The sequence below is a fragment of the Macaca nemestrina genome, chromosome 8, assembly GCF_043159975.1.
Source record: "Macaca nemestrina isolate mMacNem1 chromosome 8, mMacNem.hap1, whole genome shotgun sequence".
Classification (NCBI taxonomy): Eukaryota; Metazoa; Chordata; class Mammalia; order Primates; family Cercopithecidae; genus Macaca; species Macaca nemestrina.
The window spans coordinates 51,689,594-51,711,415 of NC_092132.1; the positions used below are offsets into that span (position 1 = coordinate 51,689,594).

Consider the following 21,822-nt stretch of genomic DNA (forward strand, 5'->3'; position numbering starts at 1 on the left):
AGAGTAGAGACAAATTTCCATGTGTAAATGAAAAATTTGCAGGTCTGAGGAACAGCGATGGAGCAAGGAATCAGTTTCCCATCACTAAAGAAGCCTTTACCCAACAGTGGAATCAGGCATAGCTCACAAGTCTCCATTCCCATTTTTCAGGTTAAGGTTAATTAATTATCTTAATAATTCTCCTTCCTCCCTCAGTTTAAGAGGGGATGTCAGCAATTATAAAACTTTATACCCCGACCATACTCTCCTAGCTTGGTAAAGGAATTTGTCTCAGGACAGCCCCCTGAGATGTTCTTCTGTGGGTAGCAATCTACTATTACACAGAAGAGTACAGAGCCTGTGACTAAATTGAGAAGCTCAGAGATCCTTTGAAACTATGACAGGAAATTAAAGAAAATAAAAGATGTAAATGAATACTGTTTCATGGATTTCAGAGATAAATAATATAATTAAGTGGCAGATAATGCTTATTTTATTGAAAGAATATAGCTTATGAAGGAAGATTTGTCAATAGTAGCAAAACAAATATTTAAAGCTTGTTACAGGAAAATCTTCAGTGAGCCAAAAAGAGCCTTAGATGAGTTTTAAAGTCTGTAAGATGGTCATAAGAGGTCCTTCAAGTGTTTCCACGATGGTTATCAAAAAGACCTGCTGAATTTCATGATCCCCAAGAAGTTTCAAATCTACAAATGTGTTAGAATAAGGCAATTCTTGTGATTTTGTTGACTAAGATACCATATCATAGTAGATGCAAATTTATGTGGTTGGCTACTATTACCCTGTTTACTTATTTGATAATATGTAGTTACTACAAAGTATTAAGCTATAAAAATTAATGACTGTATTATAACAGAAATCACACATTAAAAAATTGGTTTATAGCTCCTATTTCTGGCTATTGTACTTTGGGTAAAATATTTATGTCTCTGCTTAATTTCTTTTTTTTTTTTTGAGTCAGAGTCTCACTCTGTCACCCAGGCTGGAATGCAGTGGCATGCTCTTCTTAGCTCACTGCAGCCTCCACCTCCTGGGTTCAAGCGATTCTCCTGCCTCAGCCTCCTGGGTAGCTGGGATTACAGGTGCATGCCATCATGGCTAATTTTTTTATTTTTAGTAGTGATGGAGTTTCGCCATGTTGGCCAGGCTGGTCTCAAACTCCTGACCTGAAGTGATCTGCCCGCCTTAGCTTCCCAAAGTGCTGGGATTACAGGTGTGAGCCACTGTGCCTGGCTGCTTAATTTTTTAATAACACCACCTCATCCTCACGGAGTTGCTGTGAAGACTGCAAGAATTTATGTCAAGTGCCTGTTGTAGCGCCTGGTATATAAAAACACAATAAATGTTAGTTCCCCTTGATTAAATAGTATTTGTTATAAAAAGCTGAATATCTGGCTACTGTTTGGAAATGTTGGTCTTTTATATACCACTGTTTCCATTTTTTTAAAAAAAACCCACGATATATTTTATTTATAATATTTTTTGCTTTTTCTGTTTTCTTTTTGTTGTTGTTGGGGGGTGGGGTGGGCAGGGTCTGACTCTGTTGCCCAGGCTGGAACACAGGGAGTGCAGTGGCGCAGTCATGGTTCACTGCTGCTTTAACCTCCCCAGGCTCAGTTGATCCTCCTGCCTCAGCCCCCTAAGCAGCTGGGTCTACAAGCATGTGCCACCACACCTGGCTAGTTTTTTGTAGAGATGCGGTTTTTCCATGTTGCCCAGGCTCGTCCCAAACTCCTGGCCTCCACTGATCCACCCGCCTAGGCTCATGCTAGGATTACAGGCATGAGCCACTGTGCTTGGCCCCTTATTTATCATATTTTCTTTATAAGGGGTATTTATGGGCTAAAAAATTCAGAGTAATTTAAATTTTTCATGAGTTTAAAGTAAAAAATAAGGTTAAAAACACATTTTGAACCCTAACAGTTACTTTATTACCTTTATATCCTTCATTTTCTGCCTTTCAAAGTTGTTAATAGTTTCCTCCAGATGACGACTTGTTCGGCTAGCATCCATTGCAGCTCTCTGTAATTCCGTTTCTGCCTACAAAAGTATTCCCCAACCAAAGATATAAAAAAATCAAATGAGAATTCATTCAGTTGAGCTTACTGGTAAATTCTACCATTGTGCAGTACTGGCTTTTTGGTATAACAGTGTAAATTGTTAATATTATATTTTACCATATATAATAAAATGATCTATGTAAGCACATGCAGAATAAAAAACTTTAGTGACATGATTCACGATCTAGAAAAAAAAAACCCAAGGACAAAAACTACCCCCAAATCCTTCCCTTTCTGTCTACAAAATCATTTTTTTTTCCCAGACATCCTTGGATAACCTACTGTAAAACCATGTCCCATATTTTCTACTGCTTCCCTATTTCACTACCTGTGCCATTTATCAAAAATTATTTTTCTTTTGTCTCTCTCTCCCCGTTAGCCATTTCTCCCCTGAAAAGGACTTATGACTTAGTAAAGATTATTTCAATTCTCTCAATTACAGATTATCTCTTATTTTTTTTTTTGAGATAGAGTTTTGCTCTTGTTGCCCAGGCTAGAGTGCAGTGGCGCAATCTCGGCTCACTGCAACCTCCGCCTCCTGGATTCAAGCAATTCTTCTTACTCAGCCTCCTGAGTAGCTAGGATTACAGGTGCATGCCACCATGCCCAGCTAATTTTGTGTATTTTTAGAAGAGATGGGGTTTCATCACGTTGAACTCCTGACCTCAGGTGATCCACCTGCCTCAGCCTCCCAAAGTGCAGGGATTACAAGTGTAAGCCACCGTGCCCAGCCTATTATCTCTTACTCTTTATGCTTATCTCATAGGACTATTGTATGGATTACATGAAATCATCTTTGGAAAGGACTAAGGAGAGTGGCACACAGCAGAGAGACCTACAGCTATGACAAGTTCTACCACTGAGAGTTTGATTTTTTAAATGTACAACATTGAGGTATTTTGGGTTAGCAGGTATATAACCAAGACTCTTTCTGCCTTGCTTGCTTCTACTTGTTCTCCAAATGCGTTAATATTCCTAACTCTATAATATCCTCATCAGGTGGAATATAATATACACTACAAAATATTTCAGCATGGGATTTCTACTTGTAGATTCTTCTTTACAAGACAACCATGTTACACTGCTTCTATTTAGTTAATGCTTATTACAAAAAAAAAAATACACTAGTAACTAATGAATTAGATGGCAAGTCTAACACATTTGGACATGTACTCATAATATCTGATCTGTACTGTCCAATCAGTATGGTGGCCACTAGCCATATGGGGCTATTTTCATTAAAACTAATTAAAATTAAATAAAAAATTAAAAACTAGCTCCAAAGTTACTCTAGTTGTATTTCAAGAACTCAATAGCCATATACAGCCAGTGGCTATAGTACTGTCAAGTGCAGAATATTTCTAATCTAATTGTGTATCTCTCTTTAAGCACCTCCTCTGCTAGAACAAAAGTTGCCCAAAAATATTTAAGATTTTTTCTTAAACAGTAACACAGAAATTTAAAAAGGCACAGCCCAATTTTCGGATTAAATTCTTCCTAACAAAGTTTTGTTTCTTGTGCTAATATTATATTTACTCAAAAGTCACATATATCATCATTTAATAATTAATCATAGAAAAAGTTTGCATTTGTTGTCAAAGTTCTGTGATAAGTAATACCGTGACATTTAGCTTTTGCTTTCTTTTTCAAGAAAATGTATAAATTGAAACAAGTAAAAGGGTTTACTATAAGGATCCATTTCTTGACACACCACTCTATTACCCACCTGTGACTGAAATTTTTCATAAAGGAAAAAATACATTTCAAAGAGAGTGTAACAATTCTTTCAACAAATTTATATACCCATAGAATTATAAACACTTACAATTAGGTTATATATTAATTGTAACCATGTATCAATTATGGTTACTTTTGTAATTAGGTTCATTCAACTACACATTTTCAAGATACTAAGTACTTAAAATTATATTCATTTATACCTCTCTGTATTTGTATATACATTTACCATATGGCTGCAGAGTTTTTAAAAATCATACAAACTTTCAACTTATTCATAACCAGGAATCAAAAACAATTCTCTATATTTCTGTGTTTGAGATTCTTTAAACTACAACTTCATTACAGGAAATTCAAAGATAAAATAGAGCTCCTCTGAAGACTTACTACTATGAAAAAAAATTTATTATGAGTAAAACAGTTACTTGATACACGTTATCCTTGTGCTAGTGAGAATATTCAAGCAGACTAATTCCTAATACTGTTTATTACACCTGACTGATGCAGCTCTTTACTTGTGACTACTTCCTTTTGACTCATGTCTTTACCCTCCTCATTTATTGATATTTTCATTTTAAAATTTAGAAGGCTAAGTAGAGTTGGCTAAATCAGGAAAGCATGGGGAAACAGAAGCCATAGCTGGGATATGTATAGCTTCACCTTCTATCACCCTCCAGCAACTACTATTTATTTCTGAAAGTCTCAAATCCCTTTACTTGAGCATAGCAACTCACCCAAAGTAACACATCCATTTTTAGCAAAGAGAATATAGATTTCTAATATTTCTTCTTTTCACTGAAAATTCTTCAAAATTCTATAATTCAAAATTCCAACTTGAATAGGAAATGCTTTGGATTAAAATACTAAGACACAACTCCATGAATAAAGATACTGGTATATTAAATAGAATTAGTTAACAGTTTAAAATGATTTTTAAAAGGGTAAGCCAGATTGGTATTTGTCACACTGCATTACAGGAAGCTCGTTTAGAAGTCACCCGGAGTCCTACTTTGGGGGTGAGCAGGCAGAGCCCTGGAATTCTTCTTTTCCCTATCCTCTCTATCAGAGTGACTCTATCTTTTCTTACATACCAAACTTAAACATACTTCTACATAGATGAATTTTAAGAGTTTATCCTGGGAAATATTCCATGATACTATGATTGAATATTTGTATATTTATATTGACTACATTTGTATGTGGATTGTCCTTCATGTTTTGGTCTCAGGTTGTCAAAATACACAAGTTGCAGATCTTATCCAGTGAGCACATTGATTCACCTGTGGCAATAACCTCTTAGGTAGTATTTATTTCCCCACCATGTGAACCCACAGACCTGCTTCATCTGTGCTCTAAGATTATCTCCCTTCCCCAGCAGTTTACAGCACAGCATCCAAGTCAGAAAAATGTTTGTCTTAGGAATAGATTCGTTTCTGTGTTTAGTGTAGATACCAGTACTCCTGATTCAATCTTGCCAACTACTCAGGATTCCAGATGTCTTCATATATCACCACCTCCCCCACTCCAGGCCACAAAGAACAAAATAAAACAAAAAATTTTGATCCCTAGCTTAATTCTTAAACACTGGTGAATCCCCCCGCCCCACCCCACAGCCTCTGCCTTGATCTCTAGTTATCAGTCATAAATTTTCCAGCATTCTCTGGTTTGTCTGACTTGCTTAAAAAACAGATTCTATCATCTCCATTTGCAGATCTTATGCCACTATGACCATCTAGATGTTTCTGTCCCAGTCTCCAGTAGGCACTCCACTCCCAGCCCTATGGCTGCCCATTTTTGTTTAGTACAAAGTTGGGCTTCTGTACCTTTGGTCCAAAGGAAGAAGGACCAAGCAACTGGTGCAGCCCCAAATCGCTGCTCAAGGGACTCCCCTCAGGAATGGAGGTGTTCTGGAACCTCAAATGCTCTCAAAGAGCCACTCCTCATGTGGTTTCTGGCTGAGCTGGGCAGTAACAACCTTAAGGAAGTAGGAAGGAGACACATAGAAGAAGGAATGGAAAAAAGAGGCAGTAGGGATGTTAGTGCTTTCTTTTTCTTTTTTTCTTTTTTTTTTTTTGAGACAGAGTCTCGCTTTGTTTTCCAGGCTGCAGTGCAGTGGTGTGATCTCAGCTCACCACAACCTCCATCTCCCAGTTCAAGTGATTCTCTTGCCTCAGCCTCCCAAGTAGCTGGGACTACAGGCACATGCTACCATGCCTGGCTAATTTTTGTATTTTTAGTAGAGACGGGGTTTCACTATGTTGGCCAGGATGGTCTCGGAACTCCTGACCTCATGATCTGCCCGCCTCGGCCTCCCAAAGTGCTGGGATTACAAGCGTAAGCCAATGCGCTCGGCCAGATGTTAGTGCTTTCTACACAGTCCTACCTATCTTAGTTGCTGGCAGTTAGGCACTATTTTGTATGCTTTTGTTTAGTAATGAATAAGGCACATTGTAGTTTAAGAAATAGTCATGTTTAACAGAAGAAACTTATTACAGTAGACAGTCGTATCTAGGTTTGTGTCCAACTTGGATCTTAATTTTACTCTTAAGTCTCCCTCCTGAGGTTAACTGGCTGGAAGTCATGATTTCACATAGTTGTTTTATTTCTTTTCTTTTTTTTTTGAGATGAGTCTGGCTCTGTCGCCCAGGCTGGAGTGCAGTGGCGCAATCTCGGCTCACTGCAAGCTCTGCCTCCTGGGTTCATGCCATTCTCCTGCCTCAGCCTCCCGAGTAGTTATGACTACAGGTGCCCGCCACCTAGCCCGGCTAATTTTTTGTATTTTTAGCAGAGATGGCGTTTCACTGTGTTAGCCAGGATGGTCTTGATCTCCTGACCTTGTGATCTGCCTGCCTCGGCCTCCCAAAGTGCTGGGATTACAGGGGCGAGCCACCACGCCTGGCCCACATAATTGTTTTATTTCTAAAAGATGAAGGAAATTAAATGGGAAAATTTTCTTTCCTTTTCTTAAAACAGGGCATAGAGGACACTGATATATTAGGATTAATGATAGATCTTTAAGTTAATTGTAGAATTAATATTTAGTCATCACCATGTGAAAATAAAATTCAGAAATCTGAATTTACTCTTTATACAAACATCTGAATTTTTTGTTTGTTCGTTTGCAAAGTCTACTGTGTAAAACAATATAAGGGGATTTGAATTAGGTGGTGTAACCTCTTTAAAATTAGCCAATTTCTATACTGAGAATTCCTAAATGCATTTCTTTTCAATCTTTATATTCAAATTCTCTACTCATTTAAAAGTAAAAATGCACAATTTCTATATACATTTACTTTTGTACTCCATACCTTAAACATTTTTTTAAAGACCCAAATTCAAAGGATACAATAACATGTCGATCAGATGGGTTTCGCTGACGTGTTCTTTCTAACTGAGTTAATTGCTTAGCTTCTCGATTCCTTGCTGTGAATGTTGCCTTGAGGTCATCCTGCAAATTGACATTTTTTTGTTAGTAAAAATGTCTGACTTAAGAAAATTCACACACTCTGTTTTAAGAATGGAAGAATACTTCTTGTGTGATCCTGGTACCATTACCACAGGAATTACAAGTATTACATAATTAGTGTCTATGTATATGAGAATGTGTTTAATATTCTCTCAAAATAATGATACAATTTCAGTGCAAAACTATTAACCATAATAGATATACGTATATAAATGTGTAATTTTGATGATGGTAGTGGTTACATGGGTATAAACATTTGTCAAAACTCAATGATCACTTAAAATGGAAGAATTTTATTGCACATAAATCAGGGGCTCCCAACTCCCAGGTGTATTAGGAACTGGGCCAGCACAGCAGGTGAGCGGTGGGCGAGCTAGTATTAAGGCCTGAGCTCTGCCTCTTGTTAGATCAGAGGCAGCATTAGATGCTCATAGGAGTGCAAACCCTATTGTGAACTAAAGAAAAATTGTCTTCCACAAAACCGGTCCCTGGTGCCAAAAAGGTTGGGGACTGCTGATGTAAATTACACTTCAATAAAGTTAGTTTTAAAAATAGAACTCTCTCACACATTTTAAAAGTCTAAATGCTATCACCTGCTTTAAACAAAAACTTATATTCATATAGTAAAACAATTTCTGTCCATATATTTTTCATGATTATAATTATTTTAAAGTTTCCATAATAATGTCTGTTGTCTATGTTGCTACAGTATACTTAATAAGCTCACTAAAAATATTTCATTATTCTTAAAGAGCTAAGGGATCTTTCAGAGTAAAAAGAATGACTATATACTAGTTTGTATTTCTTTTTTTTTTTTTTTTTTTTTTTGAGACAGTCTCGCACTGTCGCCAGGCAGTGCTAAGATAGTGCAGTGGCACTATCTTAGCTCATTGCAACCTCTGCCTCCCGGGTTCAAGCGATTTTCTTGCCTCAGCCTCCTGAGTAGCCAGGATTACAGGTGCACGTCACCATGCCCAGCTAATTTTTTGGTATTTTTAGTAGAGACAGGGTTCCACTATGTTGGCCAGGATAGTCTCAAACTCCTGACCTCATGATCCGCCCTCCTTGGCCTCCCCAAGTGCTGAGATTACAGGTGTGAGTCACCACTCCTGGCCACTACTTTGTATTTCTTATTAAAAAAACAATTGGAAACCTCATACTCTTTGCCAGAGTAACTCATAGTAAGTGAGAAAATGGATTTACTTACCCGTTTCATTTTCACAATGGTCCCATAAGCTTTCAAGGGTTCAACCACTTTGGCTTCAAGTCTTTCAACCTATTGAAAATTATTAAAATTTTAAATTAGAATGTTTAACCTTTTAGCCTATAAATAAAAGGCTAATCACTAGAAATTAATAAGACTCAGAATCTAAACTCAAACACATTAAAAACTGTTAAGCTGCACAGTAATAGTAAAAGTAGAAAAGCATCTGAAAAGCAAAATGACAAGAAAATGTCTCAGGTTTCCCAGGAGCTCATCCTGGCCACATCATCATCTTAGGATTACTTTGTTACCTTAAAGTAGTAGTTTAAGTGTGTTAAGACAGCTCAAATTTTAATACAGCTAACATTTTCAGTGTGTTCAGCACAGTACTGGATACTTTAGGTATATTATCTCTGAACTATAATAGCTCAACTTTTCAGAAAAGAAAATCAAAGCTGAAAGACAGAGCATCTTGGAAACATTTAAAGCAATATAACCTTCAAAAGCAAAAATGCTTAGAGATCACTGTATTTGCTGCATTTTTTTTTTCTGAGAAGCCATTTGTGAATTATCAAAGCCTACAGAACAAGATAAATGGTCTGAGTTGCTGAGCTGTCAAACTGTATGTCTCATCTCTGTTTCATTTAGAATTAAATAGTGTTTCTTAAATGTTATAGTTATGTTTTTAAATCACATTTTGAGTAATTACTTCTTTTACAAGTAGCACTAGTGGAAGGCACTGAAGAGACATATTTTTTTTTAAGGTAAGTATTTAAATACAGCATAAGAAAAATAACTCTTGGACATTAAAATTTTTTCTCTCAAGATAGGTGACATGTATTCAATTGCTTAAAATGAACATGTAATATTTTAATCGCAGGAAAAGGGCTTTTTAATGATACATATTTATATAATTGACAAATACACTTAATTTCATATTGATTTTTCTTTAGTTTCTGTAAACAAAATGTATATGACTGTTTCATTTTAAAATGTTAGGAAAATAAAAATCAACTTCCCATTAAGTATTCAAATATTAGAAATCCTAAAATCATGGATATTCAGGACAGTTTGGTTTACACCATTTCTTATAATCCATACTGATTATTCAGCTTAAGGATTATCTAAGTCTTATTTCTGTTCTCCTTTTTGTTGCCTACCTTTTTGTCATTGTTCATTAGGACCTCCACCATTTGGTAAGCAAGGGAAATAAAAGGAGAACAAATGCAAATCAATTCACTTTGCTATTTGATAAATAGCATAAAGGTTTTCTACAAAGGGGCACTGAAATTATTGGCTAAAATAAGATTTTAGGATTACCTGTGAATATAAATTATCTTTGAAACATTAAGTTCCCAGTTAGATGTAACTGAGAGTTACTTGTTTATAACAGAAGAAGTTTCATGACAAGAACTCAACATTTTTCTAAAAGTACCTCCAAACATTACTCTTCAAATTTGTATGGATAGCAATGATGAGTTCAATTTTTTTTTATACTCATTCTATTTTTTGAAAATTGAAATTTCCATTTTAGGTTCTGATGAGAAAAGTACAAAAAAGCAACGCATTTCTAAATGGGCAACTTCTGATAAGTTCACCTATGTTGTGAAACTGAAAATAAATACAAGTAAAAGAGCTCATTAAGTATTTAAAGGAAAAAAATGGGCTTTTAGAAAGAAAACAATCACAAGGATACCTCTCCTGCTACCCAGAGCAAAAAGTCCACACGGTGTCTCAGTATTGGTTTGCTTTCATGATACAATTCATAGCATTTTGTTGTTGTTGTTGTTAGTAAACCATTGGTCAATTTTCCAGTTGGATGCAGCAATGATCTCTTGCCCATTTATTAATAATTTATCCATCCACATTACCATTCCCAACATTTCTATCTCTAGTCATTCTTTAATATGTACTTACGTGCCACACAAGACATTAAGTTATGCTTATTTTCTTCCCCCTGCGTACTATTCCCACTACCCCCAGTAAACAGCCACCCCTTGGCCAAAAGTTGGCAAATAAAGTGGGGAAATTCAAGACTTCAAGATTCCCTAAAATTTAGCTTGAAAACGGTAAAACAAAACACAGAAAGCTTTTTTTTTTTTTTTTTTTTTTTGAGACAGTCTTGCTCTGCCGCCCAGGCTGGAGTGCAGTGGCCTGATCTCGGCTCACTGCGAGCTCTGCCTCCCGGGTTCACGCCATTCTCCTGCTTCAGCCTCCCAAGTAGCTGGGACTACAGGAGCCCCGCAACCTCGCCCGGCTAATTTTTTTGTAGTTTTAGTAGAGACAGGGTTTCATCGTGTTAGCCAGGATGGTCTCGATCTTCTGACCTCGTGATCTGCCCGCCTCGGCCTCCCAAAGTGCTGGGATTACAGGCGTGAGCCACCGCGCCCGGCCGAAAGCTTCTCTTTAATAGATTCACACAGTGTTATAGACATGAAAATGTAGGTTTTATCAAGTTTGTATCCACCTCTGCAGTTAGGTAGATTACAAGTGAAAGTTCCCACGGTTCCTTCATCCACTACTTCATGGCTCATTCATAACAATGACACTGTGATCTCACGCCATACCTCTGCTTGTCGATAATCCTGAAGTTTGGCAAACTCATCAGCAAAGTTCATCAGGCCCAGCTTTAAATGTGGGGTCTCTGTAGCAGCATACGCGTTGATTTCATTCACCAGGAGGTCGGCTTTGTCTCTCAGCCTGGCAGTTTTCCGCACATAGGCAGCGAAGATTTGGCACAGTTCTCCAAAATGCTTCTCCACATTTGAGACAGCTGTTTGCAGTTGTTTCGTTTGAGCGTTCCTAGAGAAAAAGGTGACACAAAAGGCAAAACACTCTGGTTAGAGATGAGAAGGCTTCACGTTAATGTAACATGCAAACATTCCCCGGGCATTCTGCAGCTTTGAAGGCACAAACCCACCAACGATCCACCGTCTCCCGGCGCGGACTGCTCTCCATGGGGTCCTGACCTCACTATCCGGACAGTGTAGGCACAGGAAGAGGCACAGGAAGAGGCCCAGGCCGGGTGGGCCTGGCCTTAACTGGGGAGGTGGCTGCTCCGCGCAGCGCGGCCTGGGAGCCCGGCTGCCTCCAAGGCTTCTGCACTGTCCGCGGCAGTGTGGGGACCCGAGACCCGGAGGCGTGGATGGGTGGCAGCCGGCCGGGCCCCGGGCTCCCCTTCGCCGCCGGCGCTCGCTGCAGCCCAGGGAATTAGGCCCCAGGCCACAGCGGGGACCGTGCAGCTTGCCGCCCAGGGTCGGAATTCGGCGCAGAGGCCCCACGGACAGAGGCTCCACTTCCCTCACCCCAGCCCTCCAGTGTGGGCGGCCCTGGGCAGCTGGGCTCGGGCTGTTACCGGTTTTCCAGGGTGCGCCTCATCATGCTGCCTCGCGCACGGCAGGGGACCTTGCGGGGGCCCAAGGACGGGGACTCCAAGGCGCCTGGGCGCGCGCTGGGGCGCAAGCAGCCGCCGGGAGCCGGAGAGCCCGCCCCTCGCGCCGCCGCGCCAGCCCGGGCGTTTCTATGGAAACGGGGTGCGCGCCCCCGCGATCAATGCCCGAGGCAGCCTGAGCGCTGCTGGGGCTCGGAAAGCGCAAAGCAGCGAGGGACCGAGAGGGGTGATGGCGCGCCCACCCCTGGGACCGAGAGGGGTGATGGCGCGCCCCCCCCTGCAGAGCCGCCTGCGCGGTCGTCCCGCGCGTCCCTGCCGGCGAAGCCTGTGGGAAGCACCGTGGGGCTGCGGCTCCTCCATCCTCTCTAACAGCCGCGGTTACCAGACACCCAGCCTCCTCCGAGCAGGGGAGAAAAGACGCCGGTCCGCCGGGAACTAGTAGGGAGACGTGAAACCAGAGGCCCGGGGGTCCCGTCTCCGCCTGTGCGACTTGTAGTCTCGTACCAGACGCGTCCACTTCGCTGTTTAATCTGAAAACGTGGGCTCTTGAGAGCTGCCCTTGGAAGGAGCGGTGCTTACTGCCTCACCTTTAACTTTTCATTTATTCAGCAAATACGTATCAAGTTCCGACTTCGCGGAAGAGATTGTGTTAGACACTGGGAATAACAGAAACATAATTAAGAAGCAGGGGTCCCGGACCTGAAGGGCCTGAGCGTCGGATGAGGAGGCAACGCTTACACCGAACCTGTGCTGAGATAAATAACGAACAGTTCTGGCTCTCAGGGTTGGCCTGGGGCAACAAATATTCAAAAATACTAAAACCCCAAACAAACAGGACGCTCTCCTTTGTCCTTTGAACGCCTCTGTCCTTTTGACCCTCCCGGCCTTCTAGTGTGCTGCTTTTCCCAGTAAACACTGCAAGGACTCCATTCAGACTTTATTTATTTATATATATTTTTGAGATGGAGTCTCGCTCTTTTGACCAGACTGGAGTGTAGTGGCACAATCTTGGCTCACTGGAACCTCCACCTCCTGGGTTCAAGCGATTCTGCTGCCTCAGCCTCCCGAATAGCTGGGATTACAGGCGTGCACCACCATGCTGGCCTAATTTTTTGTATTTTTGGTAGATACGGGGTTGCGCCATGTTAGCCAGGCAGGTCTTGAACTCTTGGCTTCAAGTGATCTGCCCCCCTTCAGCCTCCCAAAGTGCTGGGATTACAGGCGTGAGCCTCAATTCAGACTTTATCTGCTTGGAGAAACCTCTCTGGGATCCTCCCACACTTCGCTTTTTCAGGCAACGTTAGGGCCTGGTCCTAACGCTTTGGGACGGGGCCCTAATACTGTCTGGAGGAGCGAAGTGCAAAGTGTTGGAATGCTAAAACAGTACACTTTGTTGATTTTGTACTGTCTCCTATACTCTAGACTTTGAGCCCTTTGAGACAGAGGAAATGTGATTTTGGTCTCGTATTCCTCACTGCAGTGTGCTGCTGATTAAAAGTTTTTATTTTGGACAAATAGATGTCCGCCGTCCTTTGTTTTCAACTTCCCCTATTCGCTTGTGTTACAATGTGTACCTCTCTTTGCTCCTTGCCTTCACTCAGCATGTTATTGGTTGGATGCCTGGTGTGTTCCAGGTATTATGCTCGGCTTTGAGGTTGGCACAGTAACCTAAGATCAGAATAGTCTATGCTTTTAGAGAGCTCACAGTCATGTGGCAGGGATAGAAGCTAATCAAACAAAGATGTGTAAAATTGCCACTGAGGTATGTGCTACTGTATCCACTTCTGCGGTGTAACAAATCACCACAAAACTTAGTGACTTTTTACGATTGTTTGGCTAGCTTGGGATTCTGAGTGGGCTGGGTGGTTCTTTTACCTTGGTTCTGCTCAGCAGGGCTCTTACTCACCTTTCTGGTCAGCTGGCAGGTGGATGATCTAGGGGGACTGACTCCTGTGTCATGGCATTGGCAGGTCGTCAGCAGGGGCCACATGTTTCTCATTGTCTAGCATGTCAGTCAAGCTTCTTTCCATGTTTTCAGAGTTCCAAAACAGTGGAGCAGGACAAGTCAACTGCCCAAGTGCCTTTCAAGTCTCCGCCTGTGCCTGTGTTATGTTTGCTGATACCCTATTGGCAGATGCAAGCCACGTGGCCTAGACTGGCGGGATCAGAGTAAGAGGGAAGTGGAAATGCTATGGATGGTGTGGTTGCTAGAGGAATTGGTGGCTACTTTTCCAGGCTACTATTAGGGGAAACTACATGGCAGCAATTGAGCGTATACTTAATATAGAGCTTTAGTTTGAACTTGTCAGGGAAGGACTTCATTGAGAAAGTGACATTTGAGCTGAGATCCAAATAGGAAGGAGTCAACTAGGTGAAGAGGGAATGAAAAACAGTCCCAAGAGAAGGACAGTATGGGCAGTTTGCCCGCTTGCCTCTCCCAGCCCCATTCCCATCCCTACCCAGAATTTCATATCTCAGAAAATGGTACTATTGTCCAGCTGATTGTTAAGTCAAAAACCTAGGAGTTACCCTTTCTTTTCTCCAGCCACATGGGCAATTCCTATCTGTTCCATCTCCAAAATATATCCTGAATCATTCCTTCTTCATTTTTTTCTACATCCCCATAATCCAAGCTACGACCACCAGTCATCCTTACTGCAATCCTCCCTTTACTAGTCTCCCCATGTCCACTGTTAAACATTGCAGTGTGAAATCAAACGTGTAAATCAGATGATGTCAACCCTCCAAAGCCTCTCAGTGTGCTTCAAATAAAAATTTAAATCCTATTCTGGCTGTTAAGGCTTTATCTCATTTCTGTTTACCCATCTACCTTCTCTTGCTGCCCCACTGTCCCATAGACACATGTCATATATATGTATATATATATCTACACACACATATATATGTGTGTATATATACACATACATATATATACACATATATATACACACATATATATAAGCTTCTCTCTCTGTGTCTATCTGTAGATAAACTTATCTCAGAGTTAGTTCTGTGTTTGTAATTCTCTCTGCCTGGAATGCTCCTTCTTCAAGTCTTCACATGGATGGCCCCTTTGTATAAAATGGTGCTTAAAAGCACCTATGAGTGGAGCTTTCTCTGATGATCAAATGATTCTATCACCCTGTTTTGTTTCCTTTGAAGCACATGTCACGTCCTGAACTTAACCTATTTATTTACATGCTATTTCTGTCTTCTCCCATCCATGTACTAACCAGGTTGGACCCCACTTAGCTTCCAAGATCTGGCATGTTCAGGTATGGCCGTAGATCTATTTCTGTCTTCTGTGACTAGAATATATTCTCCATGAAACTAGCCATGTTGTTACCTGTTCACTTTATATTCCCAGTACCACCCCAGTGCTTGACTCATAGTAGAAATTCAATAATTAGTTGAGTTTATCAAAGAATAAATACATAAATGAGTGAAAACCCCATGACAGGGAACACAGTATGTGTGAGGACATGGAAGAAAGCTGATCAGGGTGGAGTGGAGGAGGTGGCATCATGTTCTGTCTGAGATTTAGTTGGAGGGGTAGTTGGGGACCAGGTCGTATAGGGTGTTTTGGCCATGCTAAGGAATTTAGAGATTGGTTCTTGTATTAGTCAAGGTTCTTTAGAGAAACAGAACCAATAGTCTGTGTTTGTAAATATAATATGATATAATATAATAATATATAATATATTGTATAATTTTATTATACAATAAAATTACATTGTGTAATATAATATACAATTATATAATATATATAATTACTCCATAATTACTTGAGTAATTATGGAGGCTGAGAAGTCCCCAAATAATTATGGAGGCTGAGAAGTCCCCAAATCTGCAGTTCACAAGCTGGAGACCCAGGGGAGCCAATATGTCATTTCAGTTCAAGTCCAAAGGCTGGAGAACCAGAAGAGCTGATGGTTTATTTCCCATCTGAAAGCAAGCAGGGTGGAGACCCAAGGAGAACAGGTGACTGAGTCCTACAGGGAAGGCTAGAAAAGATGACAAGTAGCAGTCTGTCATCAAGCAGTCTGGTGGGAGCTGTTTCCTCCTACTGAGACTTTTTCCTATTCAGGCCTTTGATTGACTGGATGAGGCCTGCCAACATTAGGGAGGGCACTCTCCTTTATGCAAATGTTAGTGTCATCCATAAACACGCTCACAGACACATGCAGAATTATGTTTGGTGGAATGCCTGGGCACCTGTGGCTCAATCATAATCACACATAAAATTAACCATCACAGTCATTGTCTGTGTATCAATGTGAAGCTATTGATGTGTTAAAGCAAGTTATTTATTGTGTAGCTTTTTTTTTTTTTTTTGAGATGGAGTTTCGCTCTTGTTGCCCAGGTTGGAGTGCAATGATGCAATCTCTGCTCACTGCAACGTCCTTCTCCTGGGTTCAAGCAATTCTCCTGCCTCAGCCCCCTGAGTAGCTGGGATTACAGGCATGTGCCACCATGCCCGGCTAATTTTGTATTTTTAGTGGAGATGGGTTTCTCCATGTTGGTCAGGCTGGTGAGAAGCTCCTGACCTCAGGTGGGAGGTCTATTGTGTAACTCTTAAAGGTGTTAGCAAATGCTTGGTAAATGGTGTCATAATTGTTGAACAGACGCATATTGAATTATCCCTCTTCAATCTGCACTCAATATATGGAAATGAAAGTGCTCAAGGAAACTTCCTCCTGAGATATGGGCTGTTGATCTTACTCTTCTGTCAGCAGATACCTAAAAAACATGCATTAACACAATTGTTCTCAAGTCTTTTTACTACTTGGAGGCATGCTCTTTCTTACAGGCTACACTTTTTCCAGGGACACATTATCTCATCAAATAGGAGCTGGGGGCCTGGGAGGACAAGTGCCTTGGCCAGGGTTGTGAGATTAGATAGCAGAAGAGCTGGAACTGAATCTTTGTCTTCTTTCTTCAGTGTTTTTTCCAGAGTACCAGGATCTCTTTCTCTCTTAAAAGTGATTTATTTTTATTTTTATTTTTTTTTGCAAATCAAAGCCACAATGCAATATCACCTTACTCCTGCAAGAATGGCCATAATAAAAAAAATCGAAAAATAATAGATGTTGGCGTGGATGTGGTGAAGAGAGAACACTTTTACACTGCTGATGGGAATGTAAACTAGTACAACCACTGTGGAAAACAGTGTGGAGGTTCCTTAAAGAACTAGAGGTAGATCTACCACTTGATCCAGCAATCCCACTCCTGGTTATCTACCCAGAGGAAAAGAAGTCATTATACAAAAAAGATACTTGAACATACATGTTTATAGCAGCACAATTCACAATTGCAAAAATATGGAACCAGCCCAAATGTCCATCAGTCAATGAGTGGATAAAGAAAATGTGTATATATACCATGGAATATGAGTGAATTATACTTAGCCATAGAAAGGAACAAAATAATGGCATTTGCAGCAACCTGGATGGAATTGGAGACCATTATTCTAAGTGAAGTAACTCAGCAATAGAAATCCAAACATCAGATGTTCTCACTCACATGTAGCAGCTACGCTATGAGGTCACAAAAGCATAATAATGATACAATGGACTTTGGGGACTCGGGGGAAAAATTGGGAGGGGGAGGCGAGGAATAAAAGACTACACATTGGGCACAGTGTACATTGCTCAGATGATGGGTGCACCAGAATCTTAGAAATTACCACTAAAGAACTTATTCATGTAACCAAACACTGCCTGTTCCCCAAACACCTATTGAAATAGGAAATTAAATAAAATACAAAAAAGTGATTTTTTTTTTTTTTGCAAAGATCGTAAACACATTGAAACATTTGAATGTCATTCCATATTTGGAAGAAGGAGAGTGTGTGTCATAGGATCCATCTATCACTGATTATAGCATTTCAAAATCTCTGGAAATTGTTGTTCCAGGTTAGAAGCATTATAAGGTCTGACTTTTCTGAACTACTATGTGATATTTATTTATTGTGAAAACAGCATAGTATTATTTTGTATAACATTGAATGAACTCCAATTTATTTAGCATGTTTTAAGGGGGGTCTAGTGGAGGCAGAGAGTTGCATTAGCTTTATTTACATATTTATTCAGCATTGCTTGCTGAGAACTTGCCACGTACTAGATGCTGAATTTAACATTTCTGAACTCATTTCTCAGAGCAATGTGGAAGGAGACACTATAAAGGCAACTGGCTAATTTTGTTGAATTCTTTTTCCAGTCTTATTTCATCAGCAATTTAGAGATGATGATGTAGTTTAAACTAGATTATTTTTATTTAAAGTATATTGTTATTTTGCTAATTGGAGTTTCCTCCTTCCCTTCTCCAGTTCTGTTTTAGAAATAAGAAAGATGTTAAGTGACCAATCATGGTATATTGTATTTATTTGTTAAAAGTAGATTTGTGCCTAACAATATAGCTCCAGATGCAGCTGTTCCATGTTAAGTAGCTTAAACAAATTGTTTTAACGATGATATATATAAATCAATTTTTTTTTTTTCCAACAAAAGATTGAGTGTGTATTTATTTACATGCTCTTAAAAGGTTCAGCATTTGAGGAATGTCGGGACTCCCTCTAGTGGTAAATTTAATACTTAAAGTTACTTGGTCAAGCACTGGAAGACAAAGGGAATAGAGTGAAATTGCCCTGGATTACTATCTCTTTTATGACCAGTTTTTAAGTAGAAATCACCTATTACTGGTTTTCTTCTTAGTATAATAGGGAGGGAGTACAATTAAGTAATTAAGCACAAGGGCTTTGATGGGCTCTGATGTCTAATATCTGGATTTAAAGTCTGACTCCACCACTCTCTCAAGCATTAGCAAGAATTACTTGCAGGACATGTTAAAACACAGTTTTCAAGGCCCCAGCCCTGGAGTTTCTCATTCAGGAGGTCTGAGTTGAGGATCAAGAACATGCCTTTATAACAAATTCTCAGTTGATACTGAACCTGCTGGTCCCTACCACACCTTGGGAACCACTGACCTAGACTCCTGGAGTGCCTCACATTCCTCAGGGGTTAGCTCTGGGGTTGTGAAGATTAAGCGGAGTATTAGATGTTAAGTGCTTAGTATGGTACCTGAAATAGTAAGTGGTCCACAAAGGTTAGCACCTACTAATACCACAGATTTGTCAGTCTTTCTCTAAGTTGGAGAATTCAAAAAGGGAGAACTTTGTAATAATATTGTTGTTGAGCTAATATTGTTAGCTAAGTTATATCAGCAGTCTTATCATTAAAGTCTTTGTGCCTAACACTACATAAGCACCGTTAATATACCTATTGCATCAGTCTAATTATTAATATATTCATCTTTTTGTGAATTGATTAGAAAAATTGATACAAAACAAAAGAAAAAACACACATGGGAGGGTATGTTAAGGAGACATAGGAGTCAATTAAAAGAGCTCTGGATGGCCAAAGCTCCAACAATTTGAACAAGAAAATAAAGTAGTAATGGATAGTAACCCAAAGTAAACAATTTAATATTCTTGAGTCCATGCTGAGATTAAATTAATGAATGAATGGAGAAGAAGAGACAAATCTCCCACAGAATAATTCCAAATAATTTATGTAGCTTCTCCATCCTCAAGGAGGTGGAGTAAAAGTCCTGTCTCCTTAAGTGTGGGCTGCACATAGTGACCTCTTTCCAAACAGCACAGTATGGAAGGAGGAAAAAAAAGTAATTTTCCCATAGAGAAACATGACAAACACTACCTCAGCCAGGTGATCAAGGTCAGTATCAACAGCTATGGGTTATGTTCCTAGTATGTACCCTTTTTATGACATGATGGAAATAGTGTCTTACACCTGTGGTTTTCCACCTCCAAATCCATGACCCCAGTGTAATTTTGAGAAAAATGTCAGATAAATTCCAATAGGGTGAGATTTTACAAAATACTTGACTAGTACACCTCAAAACTGTCAAGGTCATCAAAAACAAGGATAATTTGAGAGACCATTATAGTTAAGAGGAACCTAAGGAGACATAAACTTCTATTAAGTGTAATGTGGCAACCCAGAACAGAAAATGAGCATCAGGTAAAAACTAAAGAAATCCGAATAAAATATGGAGAAAAATAAAGTAAAACCTTTTTTCTTTTAATTAATTAATTGATTTCAAGACAGGGTCTCATTCTGTCACCCAGGCTGGTGTGTAGTGGCATGGTCATGGCTCATTGCAGCCTCTACCTCCTGGCCCCAAGTGATCCTCCCACCTCAACCCTCCAAGTACTAGGACCACAGGCAAGTATCACCACACCTGGCTAATTTTTTGTTTAATTTTTTAATTTTTTTGAGACACAGTCTTACTCTGTTGCCCAGGCTGGAGTGAAGTGGCACCATCTCAGCTCACTGTGACCTCTGCCTCCTGGGTTCAAGCAATTCTTGTGCCTCAGCCTCCTGAGTAGCTGAGACTACAGGTGCACACCACCATGCCTGGCTAATTTTTGTATTTTTAGTAGAGACAGGGTTTCACCATGTTGGCCAGGCTGGTCTCAAACTCCTGACCTCAGGAGATCTGCCAGCCTCGGCCTCCCAAAGTGTTGGGATTACAGACGTGAGCCACCATGCCCGGTAATTTTAAAAAATTTTTATAGAGATATCTCCCTATGTTGCCCAGGCTGGTCTCAAACTCCGCAGCTCAAGTGATCCTCCTGTGTCGGCCCCCCCAGAGTGCTGGGATTATAGGTGTGAGCTACAGCACCTAGCCTTTTTGTCTTTTAGAAAAAATATTGATACATGATCATTATTAGAAGTTTCGTTAACTAGCCGGGCGAGGTGGCGGGCGCCTGTAGTCCCAGCTACTCGGGAGGCTGAGGCAGGAGAATGGCGGGAACCCGGGAGGCGGAGCTTGCAGTGAGCTGAGATCTGGCCACTGCACTCCAGCCTGGGTGACAGAGCGAGACTCCATCTCAAAAAAAAAAAAAAAAAAAAAGAAGTTTCGTTAATACTGAGAAGCATAATATAGGAAAAAATAACAATATTTTCATTATAAAATGTCAATATTAGGTGAACATTTTTCTAGATCCATCTATTTATCTGGAAGGTCTTTACCTTATAAGGTAGAACTTATATATACATAAGTTATATGTATGTTATATACGTGTATTTATAATGAGAGGAGTATATAAATAAATAAAAAGACAAAAAGCTTTACTTTTTTGTTTCTCCATATTTTATTCAAATTTCCATATATATATATATGGAAATCTGAATACAATTCAGATAAAATTCTGATAAGATATATCTTCCCATGAAGATCACTTGAGCCCAGGAGTTTGAGACCAGCCTAGGCAACATAGGGAGATCTCATCTCTACAAAACAAAAGAGACAGCCAGGTGTGGTGGCACTTGCGTGTTTTCCTAGCTACTTGGAGGGCTGAGGTGGGAGGCTCACTTGGGCCCAGGAGGTCAAGGCTGCAATGAGCCATGATTGTGCAGTAAGTTAGATATATGTAAGTTACACACACATATGTATACATATAAAACATGTATAGATATGTTATATATAATATATATGTTACACACATATTTCTTCCCATCTACTTTACATATATATAACTTATATCTATATAAGTTATGTAGTTATATATAGGTTATACAGGTTATGTAGTTATATTTAGAGTAGACAGGAAGATCTTATAAAAATAGGATTATAAAAATAGAATTTTTGTGTTTGATTTCTAAATTTACTTTGGGGTTTTAAAATGTTTTCACATTATGAAATATATCAAACATACAGAAAATAACAGACACCTATACATTCACTGGGGAGATTTTACTGTATTTGTTTCAGAATTTTAATAATCAAAAGTTCTCATGATAAAAAGTAGTCTTCAGACCAGTAGATTTTTCTCATGATAATCACTATCTTCAAGATGGTGTGTATTCTTTCCATGTCTACTTTTATACTTCTCCTTTATATATATGTATGCATTCATGATGTATACATATATATTTGTTTTTAA

General features: G+C 39.7%; 1 protein-coding gene across 2 annotated transcripts in view; it reads right to left on the reverse strand.

Annotated features, from left to right (window-relative positions):
• Positions 1-11,977, reverse strand: part of CIBAR1 (CBY1 interacting BAR domain containing 1) — a 30,385-nt gene extending 18,408 nt beyond the window's left edge. Inside the window, exons 1-6 of one of the 2 annotated variants that reach the window (XM_071068009.1) lie at positions 11,820-11,977; positions 11,032-11,266; positions 8,468-8,536; positions 7,141-7,242; positions 4,310-4,315; positions 1,933-2,037 (exon numbers count right to left, since the gene is read on the reverse strand). In XM_071068009.1, the coding sequence (XP_070924110.1) occupies positions 1,933-2,037; positions 4,310-4,315; positions 7,141-7,242; positions 8,468-8,536; positions 11,032-11,266; positions 11,820-11,845 (543 nt within the window). In that variant the 5' untranslated portion in view covers positions 11,846-11,977. The remainder of the gene's footprint in view (positions 1-1,932; positions 2,038-4,309; positions 4,316-7,140; positions 7,243-8,467; positions 8,537-11,031; positions 11,267-11,819) is intronic. The other variant, XM_071068008.1, reaches the window with a different exon arrangement.
• Positions 11,978-21,822: the final 9,845 nt, after the last annotated feature.